This window comes from Notamacropus eugenii, chromosome 1 (assembly GCF_028372415.1).
Source record: "Notamacropus eugenii isolate mMacEug1 chromosome 1, mMacEug1.pri_v2, whole genome shotgun sequence".
NCBI lineage: Eukaryota > Metazoa > Chordata > Mammalia > Diprotodontia > Macropodidae > Notamacropus > Notamacropus eugenii.
The window spans coordinates 210775687-210793311 of NC_092872.1; the positions used below are offsets into that span (position 1 = coordinate 210775687).

General features: G+C 38.0%; 1 protein-coding gene across 6 annotated transcripts in view; it reads left to right on the forward strand.

Annotated features, from left to right (window-relative positions):
* Nucleotides 1-17625, forward strand: part of PLCE1 (phospholipase C epsilon 1) — a 322319-nt gene that overhangs the window by 111573 nt on the left and 193121 nt on the right. For 5 of the 6 annotated variants that reach the window (XR_011970818.1, XM_072625626.1, XM_072625644.1 and 2 more), the window contains one exon: nt 2126-2414. Coding sequence is in view for 4 of the 6 variants with exons in the window: in XM_072625626.1 (XP_072481727.1) it covers nt 2126-2414 (289 nt within the window). In the remaining 2 variants the exon portion in view is untranslated. Of the gene's footprint in view, nt 1-2125; nt 2415-17625 lie in introns of those variants that run through there. The other variant, XM_072625670.1, reaches the window with a different exon arrangement.

Genomic DNA, 17625 nt, shown 5'->3' on the forward strand with positions numbered 1-17625 from the left:
TCATAGAACGTTTCTGTCATTCTTATTTCTTCTGTGCAAGCATTCTGTCTCTTGTTTAAGGTAACATGCATTGAGATTTTATGACCATATAGATTTCCAGTAATCCCATTCTCTTTTTGTTCATGAATGTCAAAGGCTAGTTTCGGGTGTCCTGACTCAGTCTTTTGGACCCTCTTTTCACCCTGTAACTTATTACTTCATTCAGATTCTATGGCTTCAGGGATTCCCCCTTCCCTATGAGTGTAGCTGCCACTGCCATTCTAATTGAAAACACATGTGATTTGGTTTTGTAGGCCCCACTCATGGTGCAGTGCCTTCGTGCTTCATTGGGTGAGACATCACATGCAAGCTTTTTTTCTGACTTACTAGATATGAAGTGACTTTATTGGGAATTGTTTTATACTTGTCAAATACTGTGGGAGAATGCATTATAACAGATAATAGCTCTTTTTTGTTACAATTGATCTGCTAGTTGAATTAATTACCTAAATTTTTAAAAGTTTTTCCAAATTTCAGTCTAAGTATGTTCATATCTTTTTCAAAGACAATTTGAAATATTAATGCTGTTTTTGTTACCTGATCTGTTATTGGGCATAATTTTTGGAGTTTTCATTAAAAGTGAAATGAAAATTGATTTCATGTCTTAAAATTTGTCTACTCTCAGTTTAAAGATGGATTTTTTTTTTTTGTACACTGCTTGGTAGTATATTGTAGTAGCACATGGAGCTGAGCATTCTGATTGATAAAAAGCAGTGTAAAGCCCTTCTTTAGAGTTGGTGAGATCAGTTTCCATTTTATTGTGATATAGTACTGGCACATAATGAGAGTACTGACATCCTTGGTCCATTTCATATCAAGTACCATGTACATGGTTTGCCCATTTTAGTGGTTAGCACCATCTGCTCCAAAATCTTTTCAGCATGTGGAATATTGGCTTTTCTGATTAATTCTCTTAATTTCCTTTTGGTACAACAACATGATGGAGCACTACTCACTACACAATTATTTTTGGCAAATGGATAATCTCAATGATTTTGAATAGGATCAGCTTGCATTCCTTTGCCACCCCATCCATTTCTTTTGACTTTTAAAAATAGTTGAATTGTACTGGCCCAGGGTATTAGCCTACTCAGTGGTATTTTCTGAGCCCTGTTTTCTCATGTTTCATAGTTCTTGCCATGCCTTCACAGATACTATAACAGTCTCACTCACATGAATTCTCTGCTTACATTCCTCTATTTTTTTTTACTCCCTCACTTCCTTCATGAAATGAATGATATGTTGGACATTGAAGAATTGATGATAGTGATGATGACCTATCATAGGTTCTCTCTGACTTCTGAGAAAGCAACTTGTATTTTACTGTAGAAACATGAGGACTCAAAAATTTTGATAGATGTTATCTGTGAAAATAGAAAAGAAGGGACTTGTAACTAGTAAGACAGACATATCAATGACAGAAATCAGAGTAGTAGAGAGCAGTCTGCTTGTCCATCCTTATAGCTCACGTATTTTCTTGCTGATTTTGAAAGAGCATTTCATTTAGAGTGAGAAGATCTAGCCCTTTTTCTTAGTACCTGTGGAATCTTGGACAAGTTACTTGGCCTCAGTTTCCTTATCTGTAAAATCAGTGAATTAGACTAGATGGCCTCTGATGTCCCTTCCAGCTCTATGCTCTTATTCTGTGACCAAAGAAAGGAGCCTTCTTGATCATTATTGAGGTAGAAATTTATATGGCAACAAATTGGTTTGAATCTGACCATTCCTGAGAAATTAGGAGAGGAAGGGAAGGGAATGTTTTCTCTTCTCTTTATCCAGAAAGGCATGTTGGGCATGCCATATTGAGAAGACAATAAGATTTGAAATCAATATATCTTTCCTAATATATCTTATAAATATAGTTTGATAGCATGGTTATTTGAATGCTTTGAAATATAATTGCATACAACTTTTCCAAATAAATAGCATCTGTAGAATGTTAATGCATGATTACTGTGTTCACAAGTGTTTGCTCCTAGAACTAGTGGACATTTTTTTTAATAAGTCATCCTGGCATTATGTCAACAACATAATTTGCTTTTCTAAGAAAGTAGATGAATACTTCCTGTATTTGAATTATTCGCAGATCAACAACACAGTGAGAAGCAGAGAAGAAACAGAAGGCATTCTTGGATCATTTCTCCATTTCTTCGGGAAGGCTCTAGCCTTAGACACAATCCATGGACATATTAATATTGGCCCATACTTGAAACTATGTGTTCAAGATACTTCATGTGAATACCGAGCCACTTTTCAAAGGACTTCAATTTCTCAGTATATCACTGGCTCTCTATTAGAAGCAACTACATCTTTGGGTGCAAGAAGTAGCCTTTTAAATACTTTTGGAGGATCAGTGGGAAGAACAATGTTGAAAGGTAATGTCTGAAATTTTATTTTTAACTTAAATATTTTTAGCATAAAAATGTTTTTAAAGCTCTATTGATTGATGCTAGACAGTGTTATTGATTTTTAGAAGTTTGTCAAGGTAGTTAATTTTGGAGACTATAATAAAAAGCATTTAATTAATATTCTTTAAAGTATAATTCCCTAGTAAAGAAAGGTATTTAAAAATCAAAGAAGCTATCCTAAGTAATCAAATAAACAAAAACTGATTACATGGAAAACATCAAGCTTTGAGGGAAGTTCGGTGTAGAATACTTCTTTATGAAGTAGTCCTGTAGTCGAAATGAAATCAGACTGGTAGCCACCTGCTAATTTGAGTACTGCTAACCTTCCCTATATGAAATAGAAATATTATGGAACCTGGGACATAGATCCCAAGTGTGAATTCCCAATTCTGCTGCCCATGGCAATGCACCTCCCCTCCTTGAGCCTGTATTTCCTCATCCGTAAAATAAAGACATTGGACTGGATGTCCTCTAAAGTCCTTTCTAGCTCTAGGTCTAAGTATCCTATGATTGTGATCCTATGTAGAATATATTATAGTAAGTTTAAATATAATATTAATATTACATCTGTCGATCCGTATTTTCCATTTTAACATGCAGTTTTCTTACTTTAAAATGATAATCAGTGGAAAAATAAGATTCCCTGCCTGCCTGATGCCCATGAATCAGACTAGATTGGATATAGGACAACATCAAAGAATTCCCCCCTCATCATTAATATCTGCTAGCTTTTGGGGTATCTCAAGTAGAAAACTGACTAAAACGATTATACAAAAGTAAGTGTTTGGCTTTTGGGGTCTAGGTTCTCTTTTCCTTAACAATGTGCTTCAGCACCTCTAACAGAGAGCATGAAGGCCGTGTTCAGTTGCCAGACAATTATGATAGAATGAACCCAGCTCCATGGAATTTTAACACTGGTAATCTTTTATACCTAAAATTTTTCACTTATGAATTGACAAAGTAGGGAATTAAACTTGAAACTTCTTCAGTAATAAGTAAGCAGACTACATATAATGAAATATTCCCTTTACTATTAATTTAATAAATTTAAATTTTACTTATTAAATTATTATTTACATATTAAGTTATTACTTATTCTGTTTGTAGATGAACCTTCCTCCCCACCTTAACCTCCAGTCCTTTCACCTCTTAATACTCTTTCATGGTATAACCCGTTCTCTGGCTTATTTTCTCTTCCTTCCTACTCTTGGCCTTAGATAACCACTTCAGTGTTACATTTTCTGCTTTTTTCATATATCTTATCCTATTTTTGCTTATAGCTTGCTAAATCCTAACTCTCTGGCTCCTTTGTTTCCACTAATATGCTATTGAATTGTGCTGATGAAAATCACACAATAGTATTGACTGGGTACACTGAAATTTTTGCTAATCTCAAATGGACCATCACTTCAACAAAGCAGCCCTTTTACTTTTTCCTAGTTTTTTCTCTATCCTAGTGGTCTCCATATTTTTTTTGATTACACATCCAAATAGAAAAAAATGTGCCTCTTCAATATGTATATTATATTTGCATATACAATACAGCATATTTGTTTTTATTTATAAATCATGTGCATATGCTACTATACCATTATATATTAGAAAGGATATACATCATGTAAATTTTCAAAGGACAACATAAAGATGAAATAAATAATATTTTTCAATTCTCTTTAAAATATTAAAAATCATGAGCAAAAGTGAATTTTATTTCAACTCAGCAGAAAGATGCCAATATATATTCATTCATCTTTATGTGATTTTGCTTAATAGATGATATTATGCCTTAATTTCCTACTAATGTTTAGATAGTTGTATTTTTGTATAAGTATGAAGAAGAGCAGGGAGATCAGGTTGACTAGATACAAAGTGAAGGAAGGGGGTAATATATGATAAATTCAGGAAGATAGGTTCAAACCAGTTTCTAAGAGTTTTAAATACCATTCTAGAAATCAGTACGGAACTGTGTCCAAAAGATTATAAAACTGTGCATACCCTCTGACCCAACTATACCACTACTAGAACTATACCCCCAAGGAGATCAAAGAAAAAGGAAGAGGACTCATACGTACAAAAATATTTATAGCAACTCTATTTGTGTTGACAAGGAAATGGAAACTGAGGGGATGCCAATCAGTTGAGTTATGGCTGTCCACATTGTATATGAATGTAAAGGAATACTGTTGTTCTATAAGAAATGATAAAGAGGATGGTTTCATAAAAATCTGAGGAAACTTATATGAACTGATGCAAAGTAATGTGCGCAGAACCAGGAGAATCATCTACACAATGACAATATTATAAAGATAGCACCTTTAAAAGACTTAGTAACTGTTTGATTCAGTGAACCACCACAATTCTAAGGAACTCATAATGAAACATGATATCCACCTCTAGATAGAGAACTGATCAACTCAGTGAAGATTGAAGAATTTCTTTCCTTTTCTTGTTTATTTTGTTTTCTTTTTTGTGGGAGAGAAGGGGGGTAATTGGCTAATAGTACATGGCTAATGTAGAATTCGTTTTATGTGACTTTACATATTTGTAAAAGTTTTGGGTTTGGGTTTGGTTTTTTTTTTTTTTTTTGCCTTTTCCTTAGAATGGGGACAGGAGTAGAGGAAGGGAGAGAATTTGGAGCAAAAAAAAGAATTTAAAAAGTGTGCTTTAATTTTTTTTAAATTAAAAGGAGCTTTAAACGCTGAACAGAGGAATTTTTATACGTGATCCTAGAATTAGTAGAGAGCTGTTTGAATAGAGAGAATGGAGAGTATAGCTAATGGATGTTATGGAAAAAGAAATGACAAGGTTTGGCAATTGGTTGGATATGTGGAATGAGTGAAAATGAGCTGAGAATGATAATGCCCTGACAGTAACGTGAAAGTTCAGAAAAGGGATAGCTTTGGGGGAAGAAGATGATATAATGAGATCTGTAAACCTGGACTTCCTGGCCAATCTGCTGACTGTCCTCAAATGACTTGGATAGTTTGCTGACCTCAAATGACCTAGACTTAATCATCTTTTCAAATAGGCATGGAACAGACATTGCATTTCTGTCTCAGAAAGAAGACAAAATCTTCCTCCTTGTGTGGTTGGGGATATTGAAATGCCTCTTGTGGTTCTTACTTTCAGTCAGATGTTACCAAAGGATTGAACTTCATTTTGACAGCAGGAAAGGTGGCAAAAGTTAAAATACAAATAGATCAGGACTCTAACCTGACATGATTCCACCTTCAGTTTCTTCTTCAGCAAAGTTACCAGATGTCTGCATCTATTCATTTCTTAGTTTCCTTATCCAGTGTTTTTTTTCACTTCATTTCATTACTTCTGGATCTCAGTATGTTTAATTCAAAGATGGGTAGCACAGGGTGAAGGAGGGACTGCTCTGCATAACAGTTAACTCCTTCCCTGCCAAAAAACCCAACACTATATGAACAAATGGTCCCCCTACCACCATCTGTGGCCAGAAATGGCTCCAAGGAATATTCTTCATGGTGGCCATCACCAGACTTCATTAAGGTACCTTGTAAACCTTGCACGTTGCCAGAGCTGTATTCTTCCTATGTCTTAGCCAAGGTAGCAGTCTAGGGGCATTCAGGAAGCATTAACACCTCTGGTATGAGGGCTGCTTTTCCCTTTTGATGTCCACCTGATTCACACAACTCTCCCCTGCAACTCCAAAAAGCTATAGCATTTGCAGCAACCACACTCCAGTAAACCTTTTGGCAGATGGGTTAAACCAAATTGAGGGTAACCAAAGGGTCTCAAACCTGTTGGTGAGTTAGTGGAGTATCTACCCCAAGCATGAGAAGACTTCTTCTGGTGGAATGGGCAGAGAGAAACAGTTTGTTCCAACGGCCATGCAGGCACTGGATCTGATGTGCTCACTGCAAGAGAGCAAGCTGACTAAGGTAATGAAGAAAGAACCTTGGGAAACATCCATAGTTAGGGATCTTGATATGGATAAGGAACAAGCAGAGGAGACTGAAGAAACAGACAGATATAAGGAAAACCAAGAGAATAAGGTCACAAAGGCCCAGAGAGGAGAGACTATCCAGGGGAAATACTGGTCAACGTTGCTGAGAACCCAGCATCAGCTGAGAACCCAGCATCAGCTACCTATTGGCTGTTTCCAACTGGATATCTCATAGGCATCTTAAATTCAGCATTTCCAGATTAGAACTCTTTCCCTTCCTGTGCATCTACCAATCAGTTCCTCTTTTGAAAGGCTGTTTCTTTTGAGGGCATCTCCATCCTTAGAGTCAAATTCAAGTCTTCCTTCTCTTCTTTATCCCCCATATCAATTCCTTTCCCAAGTTTTGTCAACTTTGTCTCCATATCTAGCTTTCCTTTTCACCATACACCCTAGTCCAAGCTCTCCTTACACCTCTGACATGGAAGATTACAGTAGCTTCCTAATAGTCTCTATGCCTCAAGTTTTTCCCCTTTTAATTGCATCTCTACATAGTTCCCAAAATAAGATGCTGTGTCATGCCCCAGTTTATATCCCCCAAACCTAGCACTGTGCCAGGCATGTAACAGGTACTTAATATTTGTTGATTGATGATCTGGGGAGGAGTTTAGCAGAGAATGGAGACTGATGTACAACAGAAACTAGTTCCCTGCTCAGCAGCTTTAAAATCTTATCTTTGCAGTTGTAGGCACAATTTGTTAAATTTATCCTTTCAAATAGTGCCCCTTAGATATTTCTGAAGCTTTTTTTGCAAATCCGACTACTTTATTCCTAAGTATGACAGCCTGATCTCTTTGCTCTTATGGTTCCCAGCAGTCTGAAACTCATGTTTTGGAGCTGTGTATTACTGTGTCCTTAAAGAGTTTCTTTTGTCCTTGAGCCTTATTGCTCAACTTTAAATTGTTGAAGAGGAACTTCTGGAGTATCCTTATTTTACCTATTTTCCACCATGCTTGCTCTCTGCAAGGACATTGAGCTTGCTTTTTGAGATTGAGGTTGCTTTAGTGCTGATGGAATAACTATTCCAGAGCATCTTTGTTGGTGGTTTTATATCTCAAGTTAAAATTAAATGTCTGCCTATGATGTTTCCAGGGCTATGCTAAGGGTTTCAAAAGATATTTAAAAATATGAGTTAAGTGCTCTGCTTTTAAGAAGTTTGTAATTTTGTTAGGGTGATGAAACATGTAGCATAGAGTAATACACAGAATCAGCTGCAAAATTGTGTTGTTTTAAATAGAGGTGTTAAAGAAGTTCAGTAAAAGGAGTAAGAGGAACCCAGATTTTAATGTTATCTATCATCAGTAATCAAAACCAATACCACTTAATGAGTGGTAATAGTTCTAAAGGGGCTGGCCACTTCTCTTGGTAAATAGGGTAGGAATGAGAGTAAAGAAATAACCAAATTCTCTCCCTTTCATCTTACTCTCTGTGGTAGAGACTGGTGAAGGCAGAGAGTAAATGAGATCAGGGATATGGAGAAAGGAGTAGCACAGGGAGGAATCTGCAAGCCTGTCTCACTAGCATACACCCATTCCTATGTGTCTGATGGGCCCTGACAGGGTCTGGAATGGCCTTGGGTACTGGAACTTGTTCTCAGCCTGGGCAATGGGAGTATGGTCTCATGGTATTGTGACCCACAGTTCAACCCTGTTGGGAAAGTTCAGCATGTGAACCCAGATGAGATGTCTTGGCTTCAGCCTCTGTAATCCCTCCCAGTCCTCAAGGTCAAGCCATTGGTCCTCTCTTCGTTTTCAACAAGGGGCAGAACAGAGGGGGGATACGTAAATTGCATCACTCTTCTGAAACCAGTGAGAACTGGAAGACTTCCAAATGAAAAGTGCCAGTGCCCTCCAGCGCCCAGAGTTCCAGTCCTTGTCTTCTCTGTAGGAGTGCTACAATAAAGAGCGAATTTTTATTTTTAACTTTGAGTTTACTAACTTTAGGCGCAAGCAGAATATACTTTGTTGTCATAGCAATATAAAATAAATAGAAAATTTATGAGATTACTATTAAAGCCAAAGCAGACTCTGATTCATGTTCAAATAAGAAAATTCAATTTACAAAGCGCTTGCTGTACTGATATCAGAATTCCATTATACTTTTCAAGAGACCAATTTATATAAAGACATTATATATTTGAAAATTTGAAAAAAGGTAATATAAATATAGTAAATATTAATGTATAATATATTTTAATGTCATTAAAATATGTAATAATAAAACCTATTTCCCAGGGGTGCTGGGAGGCTCAAATTAGGACAAGAGCTTAGAATTGCGAATGGCACATAGTAAACACTATATAGATGTTAATTACCATTAATATTGTTATTACATCTGAAATGTGTTTTTGAGAATTAAATATATTTAGTAGTTTTGTATTTACTTTTATTAACTTTAAATATAGATTACTCAGTGAAGCCCCTATTACACATGTATAATTTCATTGATTTATCACAGATATGATATGAATAAATTAATTTTAATGCATTAGAGTAACTCCATTAGATGATTCATTATATATATTTAATGAAATGGCTATACTGTCTGAAAAAATTTTCTTTTCAACATAGTGCTTTTCTAATTTTGCTTTCTTGATGTTACCCTTTGGTTCTTTCTTACCTTCCTTTCATCTTGCTTTTTGCCAGCCCTTCTACATTATATTCCCAGCCTTGTTCTCCAGCACATTGCACTTTTAAATTATCTCTTGTCTCTCATTGCCACTCTCCCTATCTACTGGTTCCTTCTTTGCTACTGACAAACCTGTGCAAGTCTCCCCAATCCTTAAAAAACCCTCTCCAGACCCTATCACCTCAAACGTTCTTCTTTTAGCTCCTCTTTTTCTCAGCCAAACTACTAGAAAAAAAAAGTCTAGCCTAGTGCTCTCTGCTTCGTCTCCTCTCATTCACTTCCCAGCCCTTTGTAGTGTGGCTTCTGACCTCACCACTCATCTGAAACCATTTACTTCAAAATGGACAAGGATTTTAGTTCCTAAATATTATGATCTTTTCTTAAACCCTTGTTCTTCTTGACCACTCTGCAGCCTTTGATGTTGCTCAGCACCCTCTTGTCCTGAGTATTCTCTCTCATCTGAATCTTTGTGACACAGCTCTCTCTGGTCTTCTACTTACTTTTCTTCCTGTCCCATTGCTCTTTCTAAAGCTGTGTCATCATACGTATCACTTACCCTAACTGTTGCACATACCCCAAGCCTCTTTTCTAGTCTCTGTTTTCTCTCGTTACACTTGGTGAACACCTTAGCCCTCGTGGGTTTAATTATCACCTGTATGCAGATAACTCCAAGATCTATATATACTTAGCTCCATTCTTTTCCCTGAGCCCCAGTCCCAAATTACCACTGATTGGACATTACAGACTAGATAATCCTGTATGTTGTCAAGATCAGTATTTCCAAAATAGAATGCATTATATTTTCTACTAAAAGCACAACTCTTCTGAATTTCTCTGTTTCTGGCAAGACTCCCACCAATCTTCTAGTCTCCCAATTTTGACTCCTCATTCTTGTAAGTTGTTTTTTTAAAAATGTTAACTAAACTAATTAGATAGACCTCTTTCTCTGTCCTAATATAAATTTGATATATTCTCAAGAAGCTATAAAGGCTGTTTAAATTAATAGCCATGGTATTTAAAAGAATGACTAGGTAGGGCAGCAGTCATAAAGTGTTCTTGTGGGTTCTCAGCCTGCTTAAGCTTGAGTTATTTGTAAAAATTAAAAGTACTAGTTAAAATATTTAAGTACAGGCAGTTCCCAACAAAAAGTTCATTTGTAAGGGTTGTTTGAAAATAGGAGCTTTTTCCCCCCTCATAGTCTCAGTCTTATCTTGGAAAATGAGCTGGGTAAAAGAACTGAGCAAGGGGAGGAGAACAAGCTTGATTACATAGGGGAAATTGCAGTTATTTTCATGAACCCAAATTTCTCCATGAAACGAAGGAGAGAGCCTGTATTTTTTTTAGCACAAATATTATTTGTGTTGTTCAACAGCTGCAGGTTATGGAGTTGTACATGGTATCTAATACACTGAAATTAAGGATCGTCTAAAGGGTAGTAGAGACGTCCACGTTTTGGGTGTGACCAGACTGTAAACATTGCAAATGAGGAAATATGCAGGAAAAAACCATGTAAAATATGTCATCAAAAAAAGGTGTATGACTAGAAAAAAAGATAGGCCAGTCATATAGCAAAAGCAGGGTTTAATTATTGAGTGATAACCAGTGGATAGTTGATGTGTTCCTTTGGTATACATAGTGTCAAGGGATCAGAAGGTTTGAATAAGTGAATAGCATTTATTAAATAAGCACTTACTATGTGCAAAACACCATGCTACGTACTAGGGGTACAAATAGTAAAATGGAAATAGTCCCTGTTATCAGGAAGCTCACATTCTACTGGAGAAGATGATACACAAATTTCAAGCTGCAAGTCAGATGGAAAGGGCCCATGGTCTTGAGGATGTAGTAGCAGAGTAAATGGCAATTGGTCTTCAGTGTCCTTTTTTACTGATCAAATTCTTTCTAATGTCAAACCATTCAGCAGTGCCAAGGACTTTGATAGTAAGAGCTTTCTTTTGGTGGTCTTTAGTAATTTGACTTCTTGAGGTTGCATTAGCTTCAACACCCGCAGAAGCATTTTCCAGGGTGTAGCTCTACAAAGGTTGTTTCCTGGGATGATGGCTTTGGGGGTTGGGCTAGAAACTAGATGGATGGGAGTGGAGGAGGCTGCCATTTTCAGGATTGTTGGACTTAGCTTCTTATCAGTGTCGATTGGTCCTTAGTATTTGTGGTAGCTCCTCATCGTTGTCATTTGGTCATCAGTTCATATTTTTGGTGGCAAGGAAGATGAATCCCTTCTCCACAGTAATGGCTTACTTTCGCGATAGCTGGATGTAGGAACAGTGGTCTTGGCAGCACTACTGTTCCTGGGACTCTTGAATTAAGGTTCTTGAGTTATTTCCATTGGGGTTGAAGAGTTGGTGGTGATTGAGATGACAGCATGGGTCATGTGCTGCCTGATGTTGGTCCCTCAGAGTGCCTTGCTGGAAGGTCCCTAACATACTGAATGGAGCCTCTATGGTAGATTTATAGGAAGACATGGAATTAAAGATACATGGGAAGGAGGAATGAAAGAAAGTAAACAAGCATTTATTGAAGCTTTTTATGTGCTAAACCACTATGCTAAGTGCTGAGGATATAAGTGTAAGCAAAAAAAGAGAAAGACAGCTTCTTCCCTCATGCTTTCATGCTAATGGGGAAGATATCACATAAAAGAGAGCTGACAAGTTGGTAGGAGGAGAATACTGAAATCCAAAATGTTAGGGACAAGACCTTCTGAGAATGGAGGCAGGCCAGCTTGGATCCTTCTACAAAATGGCTACTCTAGGAACAATTCACCAGTGGAAAGAGAAGCAGGCCTTACAGAGGAACATTTCAGGGTGAGCAGGATAGTGAGCACAAAGCCCCAGATGCTGAGGGAAGTTCAGGATGTTCTAGTAGTAGAAAAGGTATGGTTTTGAAATCTAGCAAAGTCAGGGTCAGAGCAAGAATGGTGATTCAAATGGATGGTGACTTATATCATAGAATACTAGCATCAGTGAGATTGTAGATTCATCAAGTATGGAGGTATTGAAGTGACAGTGTTATAGGTGGTAATAAGGTCATCAGGGGGTCCCACAAAAACCTTCAGGGCTCAACTTTTATTCCACCTTATATGGAAAAACTTTCCATGGTTATTAGTGTTATCTTCCATTTCCCTTAAATTGTTGTCCATATACTTTTCTTTCTGTAGTTGAACCACCTCCCCCTTCTCAGTAAGTTATCTAAAGGGACTGTTTTTTATTTTTGTCTAGCGTACCCAGTAGCTAGAGGGAGAAAAAAAAAATGTAACGTCCAACTCATCTGCTTTAAAAAATTAGAAACAGGGAATCCAGTTCAGTTTAACAGGTATTTATTAACATACTCCTATATGCCAGGCCTTGTCACAGGTACTAATCATATAGACACTAAGAAGGAAAATATTCTGCCCTTGAGTAGGTTAGATTATACTAGGGATTGTGGGACGGGAGCCTGGAAGTTGGGCAGATAATAGCCTATATCAAAAGATTGAAAAATAAAAAAAAAATTTTAAAAAGATAGAAGTCCAAGGAAGCCAGGGGTCCAGAGGAGTTTAAGTTCATGCAAAAGGTATATTTTTCTAGTTTGTTTTACGCCTTAGTGTTTGGGGCATCCCTACTCATCTTGGTCTTCTGAATAAATTTTAACTGTTGAAAAAAAAAAAAAGATTGAGTATTGAAAATAGCCGGGGGAGGAACCAAGATGGCGGAGTAGAAAGACACACATATGCTAGCTTCAAACCCACAGCCCATAAAATACCTGTAAAGAAGAACTCCCAACAAGTTCGAAGCAGCAGAAGCCACAGAACAACAGAGTGGAGGAGATTTCTGTTCCAGAGAGACCTGAAAAACCTACACCAAAGGTCCGTCGTGCACCTGACCCAGAGCAGAGCCCAGCCCTGCCTTGGCTGCGTGGCACCAAGAGGAGCAGATCCAAGCAAGCTTCAGGGACAGGATCTCAAGCTACAGCGCAGGTCCTTCTACCCACAGACACCAAAAGTCAGTGAGAGAGCCTTTTCAGCTCACAGAGAGGGGAGCAGGGTGTCCCCATAACTCAGGTCCCCTCGGGGGGCTGCAGCGGAGGCAGCAGCAGACAGGGGCTACCAAAGCAGGCACGAGCTCAGATCCATTGTTGAAGGTCTCTGCATAAACCCCCTGAGGGAACTGAGCCCCATATGGCAGCCCTGCCCCCACCTGAGCACCTGAACTTAATCTCACACTGAATAGCAGCCCTGTTTGCACCAAAGCCCTAAGGCTGGGAAGCAGCATTTGAATCTCAGCCTCCAAGCGCTGGCCAGGCGGATCTGGAGGCAAAGTGGGTGTGGAGAGGACACTCAGAAGTCAAGTCACTGGGTGGGAAAATGCCCAGAAAAGGGGGGAAAAAAACCAAGACCATAGAAGGTTAGTTTCTTGATGAACAGATATCTCCTCCCTTCCTTTCAGGTGAGGGAGAACAAGGCTTACCATCGGGGAAAGACACAGAAGTCAAGGATTCTGTATCCCAAACATCCAAAATAAATATATGATGGGCTCAGGCCATGGAAGAGCTCAAAAAGGATTTTGAAAATCAAGTTAGAGAGGTGGAGGAAAAACTGGGAAGAGAAATGAGAGAGATGCAAGAAAAGCATGAAAAGCAGGTCAACACCTTGCTAAAGGAGACCCCAAAAAATGCTGAAGAAAATAACACCTTGAAAAATAGGCTAACTCAATTGGCAAAAGAGGTTCAAAAAGCCAATGAGGAGAAGAATGCTTTCAAAAGCAGAATTAGCCAAATGGAAAAGGAGGTTCAAAAGCTCAATGAAGAAAACAGTTCTTTCCAAATTAGAATGGAACAGATGGAGGCCAATGACTTTATGAGAAACCAAGAAATCACAAAACAAAACCAAAAGAATGAAAAAATGGAAGAGAATGTGAAATATCTCATTGGAAAAACAACTGACCTGGAGAATAGATCCAGGAGAGACAATTTAAAAATTATGGGCCTACCTGAAAGCCATGATCAAAAAAAGAGCTAGACATCATCTTTCATGAAATTATCAAGGAAAACTGCCCTGAGATTCTAGAACCAGAGGGCAAAATAAGTATTCAAGGAATCCACAGATCACCTCCTGAAAGAGATCCAAAAAGAGAAACTCCTAGGAACATTGTGGCCAAATTCCAGAGTTCCCAGGTCAAGGAGAAAATATTGCAAGCAGCTAGAAAGAAACAATTCAAGTATTGTGGAAATACAATCAGGATAACACAAGATGTAGCAGCTTCTACATTAAGGGATCGAAGGGTGGGAATATGATATTCCAGAAGTAAAAGGAACTAGGACTAAAACCAAGAATCACCCACCCAGCAAAACTGAGTATAATACTTCAGGGGAAAAAATGGTCTTTCAATGAAATTGGGCACTTTCAAGCATTCTTGATGAAAAGACCAGAGCTGAAAAGGAAATTTGACTTTCAAACACAAGAATGAAGAGAAGGTAAAGAATGAAAAGATAAACAGCAAAGAGAAGTCATAAAGGACTTACTGAAGTTGAACTCTTTACATTCCTACATGGAAAGACAATATCTGTAACTCTTGAAAATTTTCAATGTCTGGGTAGTGGGTGGGATTACACACACACACACACACACACACACACACACACACACAGCACAGAGTGAATTGAATAGGATGGGATCATATCTTAAAAAATGAAATTAAGAGGTGAGAGAGAAATATATTGGGAGGAGAAAGGGAGAAATGGAATGGGGCAAATTATCTTACATAAAAGAGGCAAGCAAAAGACTTTTCAGTGGAGGGAAAAAGAGGGGAGGTGAGAGAAAAACATGAAGTTTACTCTCATCACATTCCACTAAAGGAAGGAATAAAATGCACACTCATTTTGGTATGAAAACCTATCTTACAATACAGGCATATGGGGGATAAGGGGATAAGAAGGGTGGAGGGGATGATGGAAGGGAGGGCATGGGGAGGAGGGAGCAAGTTGAGGTCACCATTCATGGGGAGGGACAGCATCAAAAGAGAATAGAAGCAATGGGGGACAGGATAGGATGGAGGGAAATATAGTTAGTCTTATACAACACAAGTATTATGGAAGTCCTTTGCAAAACTACACAGATATGGCCTATATTGAGTTGCTTGCCTTCCAAAGGGAATGGCTGGGGAGGGAGGGATGAAGAGAAGCTGAAAGTCAAAGTTTTAGGAATAACTGTCGAATATTGTTCTTGCTATTAAGAAATAAGAAATACAGGTAATGGGGTATAAAAAGTTACCTGGCCCTATAGGACAAAAGAGAAGGTGGGGACAAGGGAAGGGAGGGATGTTAGAAGAGAGGGCAGATTGGTGATGGGGGCAATTAGAATGCTTGGCATTTTGGGGTGGGAGGAGGGGAGAAATGGGGAGAAAATTTGGAATCCAAAATTTTGTGAAAATGAAGTTAAAAGTTAAATAAATAAATTTAAAAAAAAAAAAAAGACTGCAAAGGAGCCCTCAATAATATTCAAGAGTGTAAAAGGAAGCTGAAACTGAAAAGTTTTAATATTTAAGCTTATGTTTCTTTTTCTTTTCTTATTGCATATTTCAGTTTTAGTATTTAAATTAAAAATAAATTAATAATAATAAAAATATAAATGTTCTTAGTTCAATAAGAACCTTCAGAGGGAGTATGACATAGTTCGAGCACTGAATTTATAATTAAAAGATTGGGGTTCAAATCCCTGTTTCAGCTACTTTATGTGCCCTTGAGCAAGATATTCCTCTCCTTCCCCCTTCAGTTTCCTGACCTACAAAATGAGGGGGTTTGATTAGGTCATCTGTTGAAGATTCCACCATGCTTCTGGCCACTCAGTTTTTCATTCTCAAATTCTCACTTTTTTTGTTATCATGTCCCATCAATTACCAAACATTGTAGATTCTACCTCCAGAATATTTCCTACATTCACCCCTTCTTTCCATTTTCATGACCTACTATTTCAATAACTTTCTAAGATTGGTTTCTCTGGTTCAAGTTCCTCCCCTCTCCGATTCATACTGCACAAGGGTGCCAAATTTACAGGATTAATTAGGTCACTGCCCTGCTCAAAAAGCTTCAGCGACTCTATATCACCTCTAGGATAAAATGTAAATGCCTATTCTACCATATAAAATCTTTCACAATCACTCCTGGAACATAATAGGCACTTACCTGTCAACCTGACTCCAATTCATCTTTTTAGGTTCATAGGACTTTCCTTCATGCACCCTGGCCTCTTGCTATTTTCTTTTCTTTTCTTTTTTTAATTTATTTATTTAACATTCATTTTAACAAAATTTTGGGTTCCAAATTTTCTCCCCTTTTCTCCCCTCCCCCCCCAAACACCAAGCATTCTAATTGCCCCTATCACCATTCTGCCCTCTCTTCTATCATCCCTCTCTGCCCTTGTCTCCACCTTCTCTTTTGTCCTGTAGGGCCAGATAACTTTCTGTACCCCTTTACCTGTATTTCTTATTTCCTAGTGGCAAGAACATTACTTGACAGTTGTTCCTAACACTTTGAGTTCCAACTTCTTTACCTCCCTCCCTCCCCACCCCTTCCCTTTGGAAGGCAAGCAACTCATTATAGGCCATATCTGTGTAGTTTTGCAAAGGACTTCCATAATACTTGTGTTGTATAAGACTAACTATATTTCCCTCCATCCTATCCTGTCCCCCATTGCTTCTATTCTCTTTTGATGCTGTCCCTCCCCATGAATGGTGACCTCAACTTGCTCCCTCCTCCCCATGCCCTCCCTTCCATCATCCCCTCCACCCTTCTTATCCCCTTATCCCCCATATGCCTGTATTGTAAGATAGGTTTTCATACCAAAATGAGTGTGCATTTTATTCCTTCCTTTAGTGGAATGTGATGAGAGTAAACTTCATGTTTTTCTCTCACCTCCCCTCTTTTTCCCTCCACTGAAAAGTCTTTTGCTTGCCTCTTTTATGTAAGATAATTTGCCCCATTCCATTTCTCCCTTTCTCCTCCCAATATATTTCTCTCTCACCTCTTAATTTCATTTTTTAAGATATGATCCCATCCTATTCAATTCACTCTGTGCTGTGTGTGTGTGTGTGTGTGTGTGTGTGTGTGTGTGTGTGTAATCCCACCCACTACCCAGACATTGAAAATTTTCAAGAGTTACAGATATTGTCTTTCCATGTAGGAATGTAAAGAGTTCAACTTCAGTAAGTCCTTTATGACTTCTCTTTGCTGTTTATCTTTTCATTCTTTACCTTCTCTTCATTCTTGTGTTTGAAAGTCAAATTTCCTTTTCAGCTCTGGTCTTTTCATCAAGAATGCTTGAAAGTGCCCAATTTCATTGAAAGACCATTTTTTCCCCTGAAGTATTATACTCAGTTTTGCTGGGTGGGTGATTCTTGGTTTTAGTCCTAGTTCCTTTTACTTCTGGAATATCATATTCCCACCCTTCGATCCCTTAATGTAGAAGCTGCTACATCTTGTGTTATCCTGATTGTATTTCCACAATACTTGAATTGTTTCTTTCTAGCTGCTTGCAATATTTTCTCCTTGACCTGGGAACTCTGGAATTTGGCCACAATGTTCCTAGGAGTT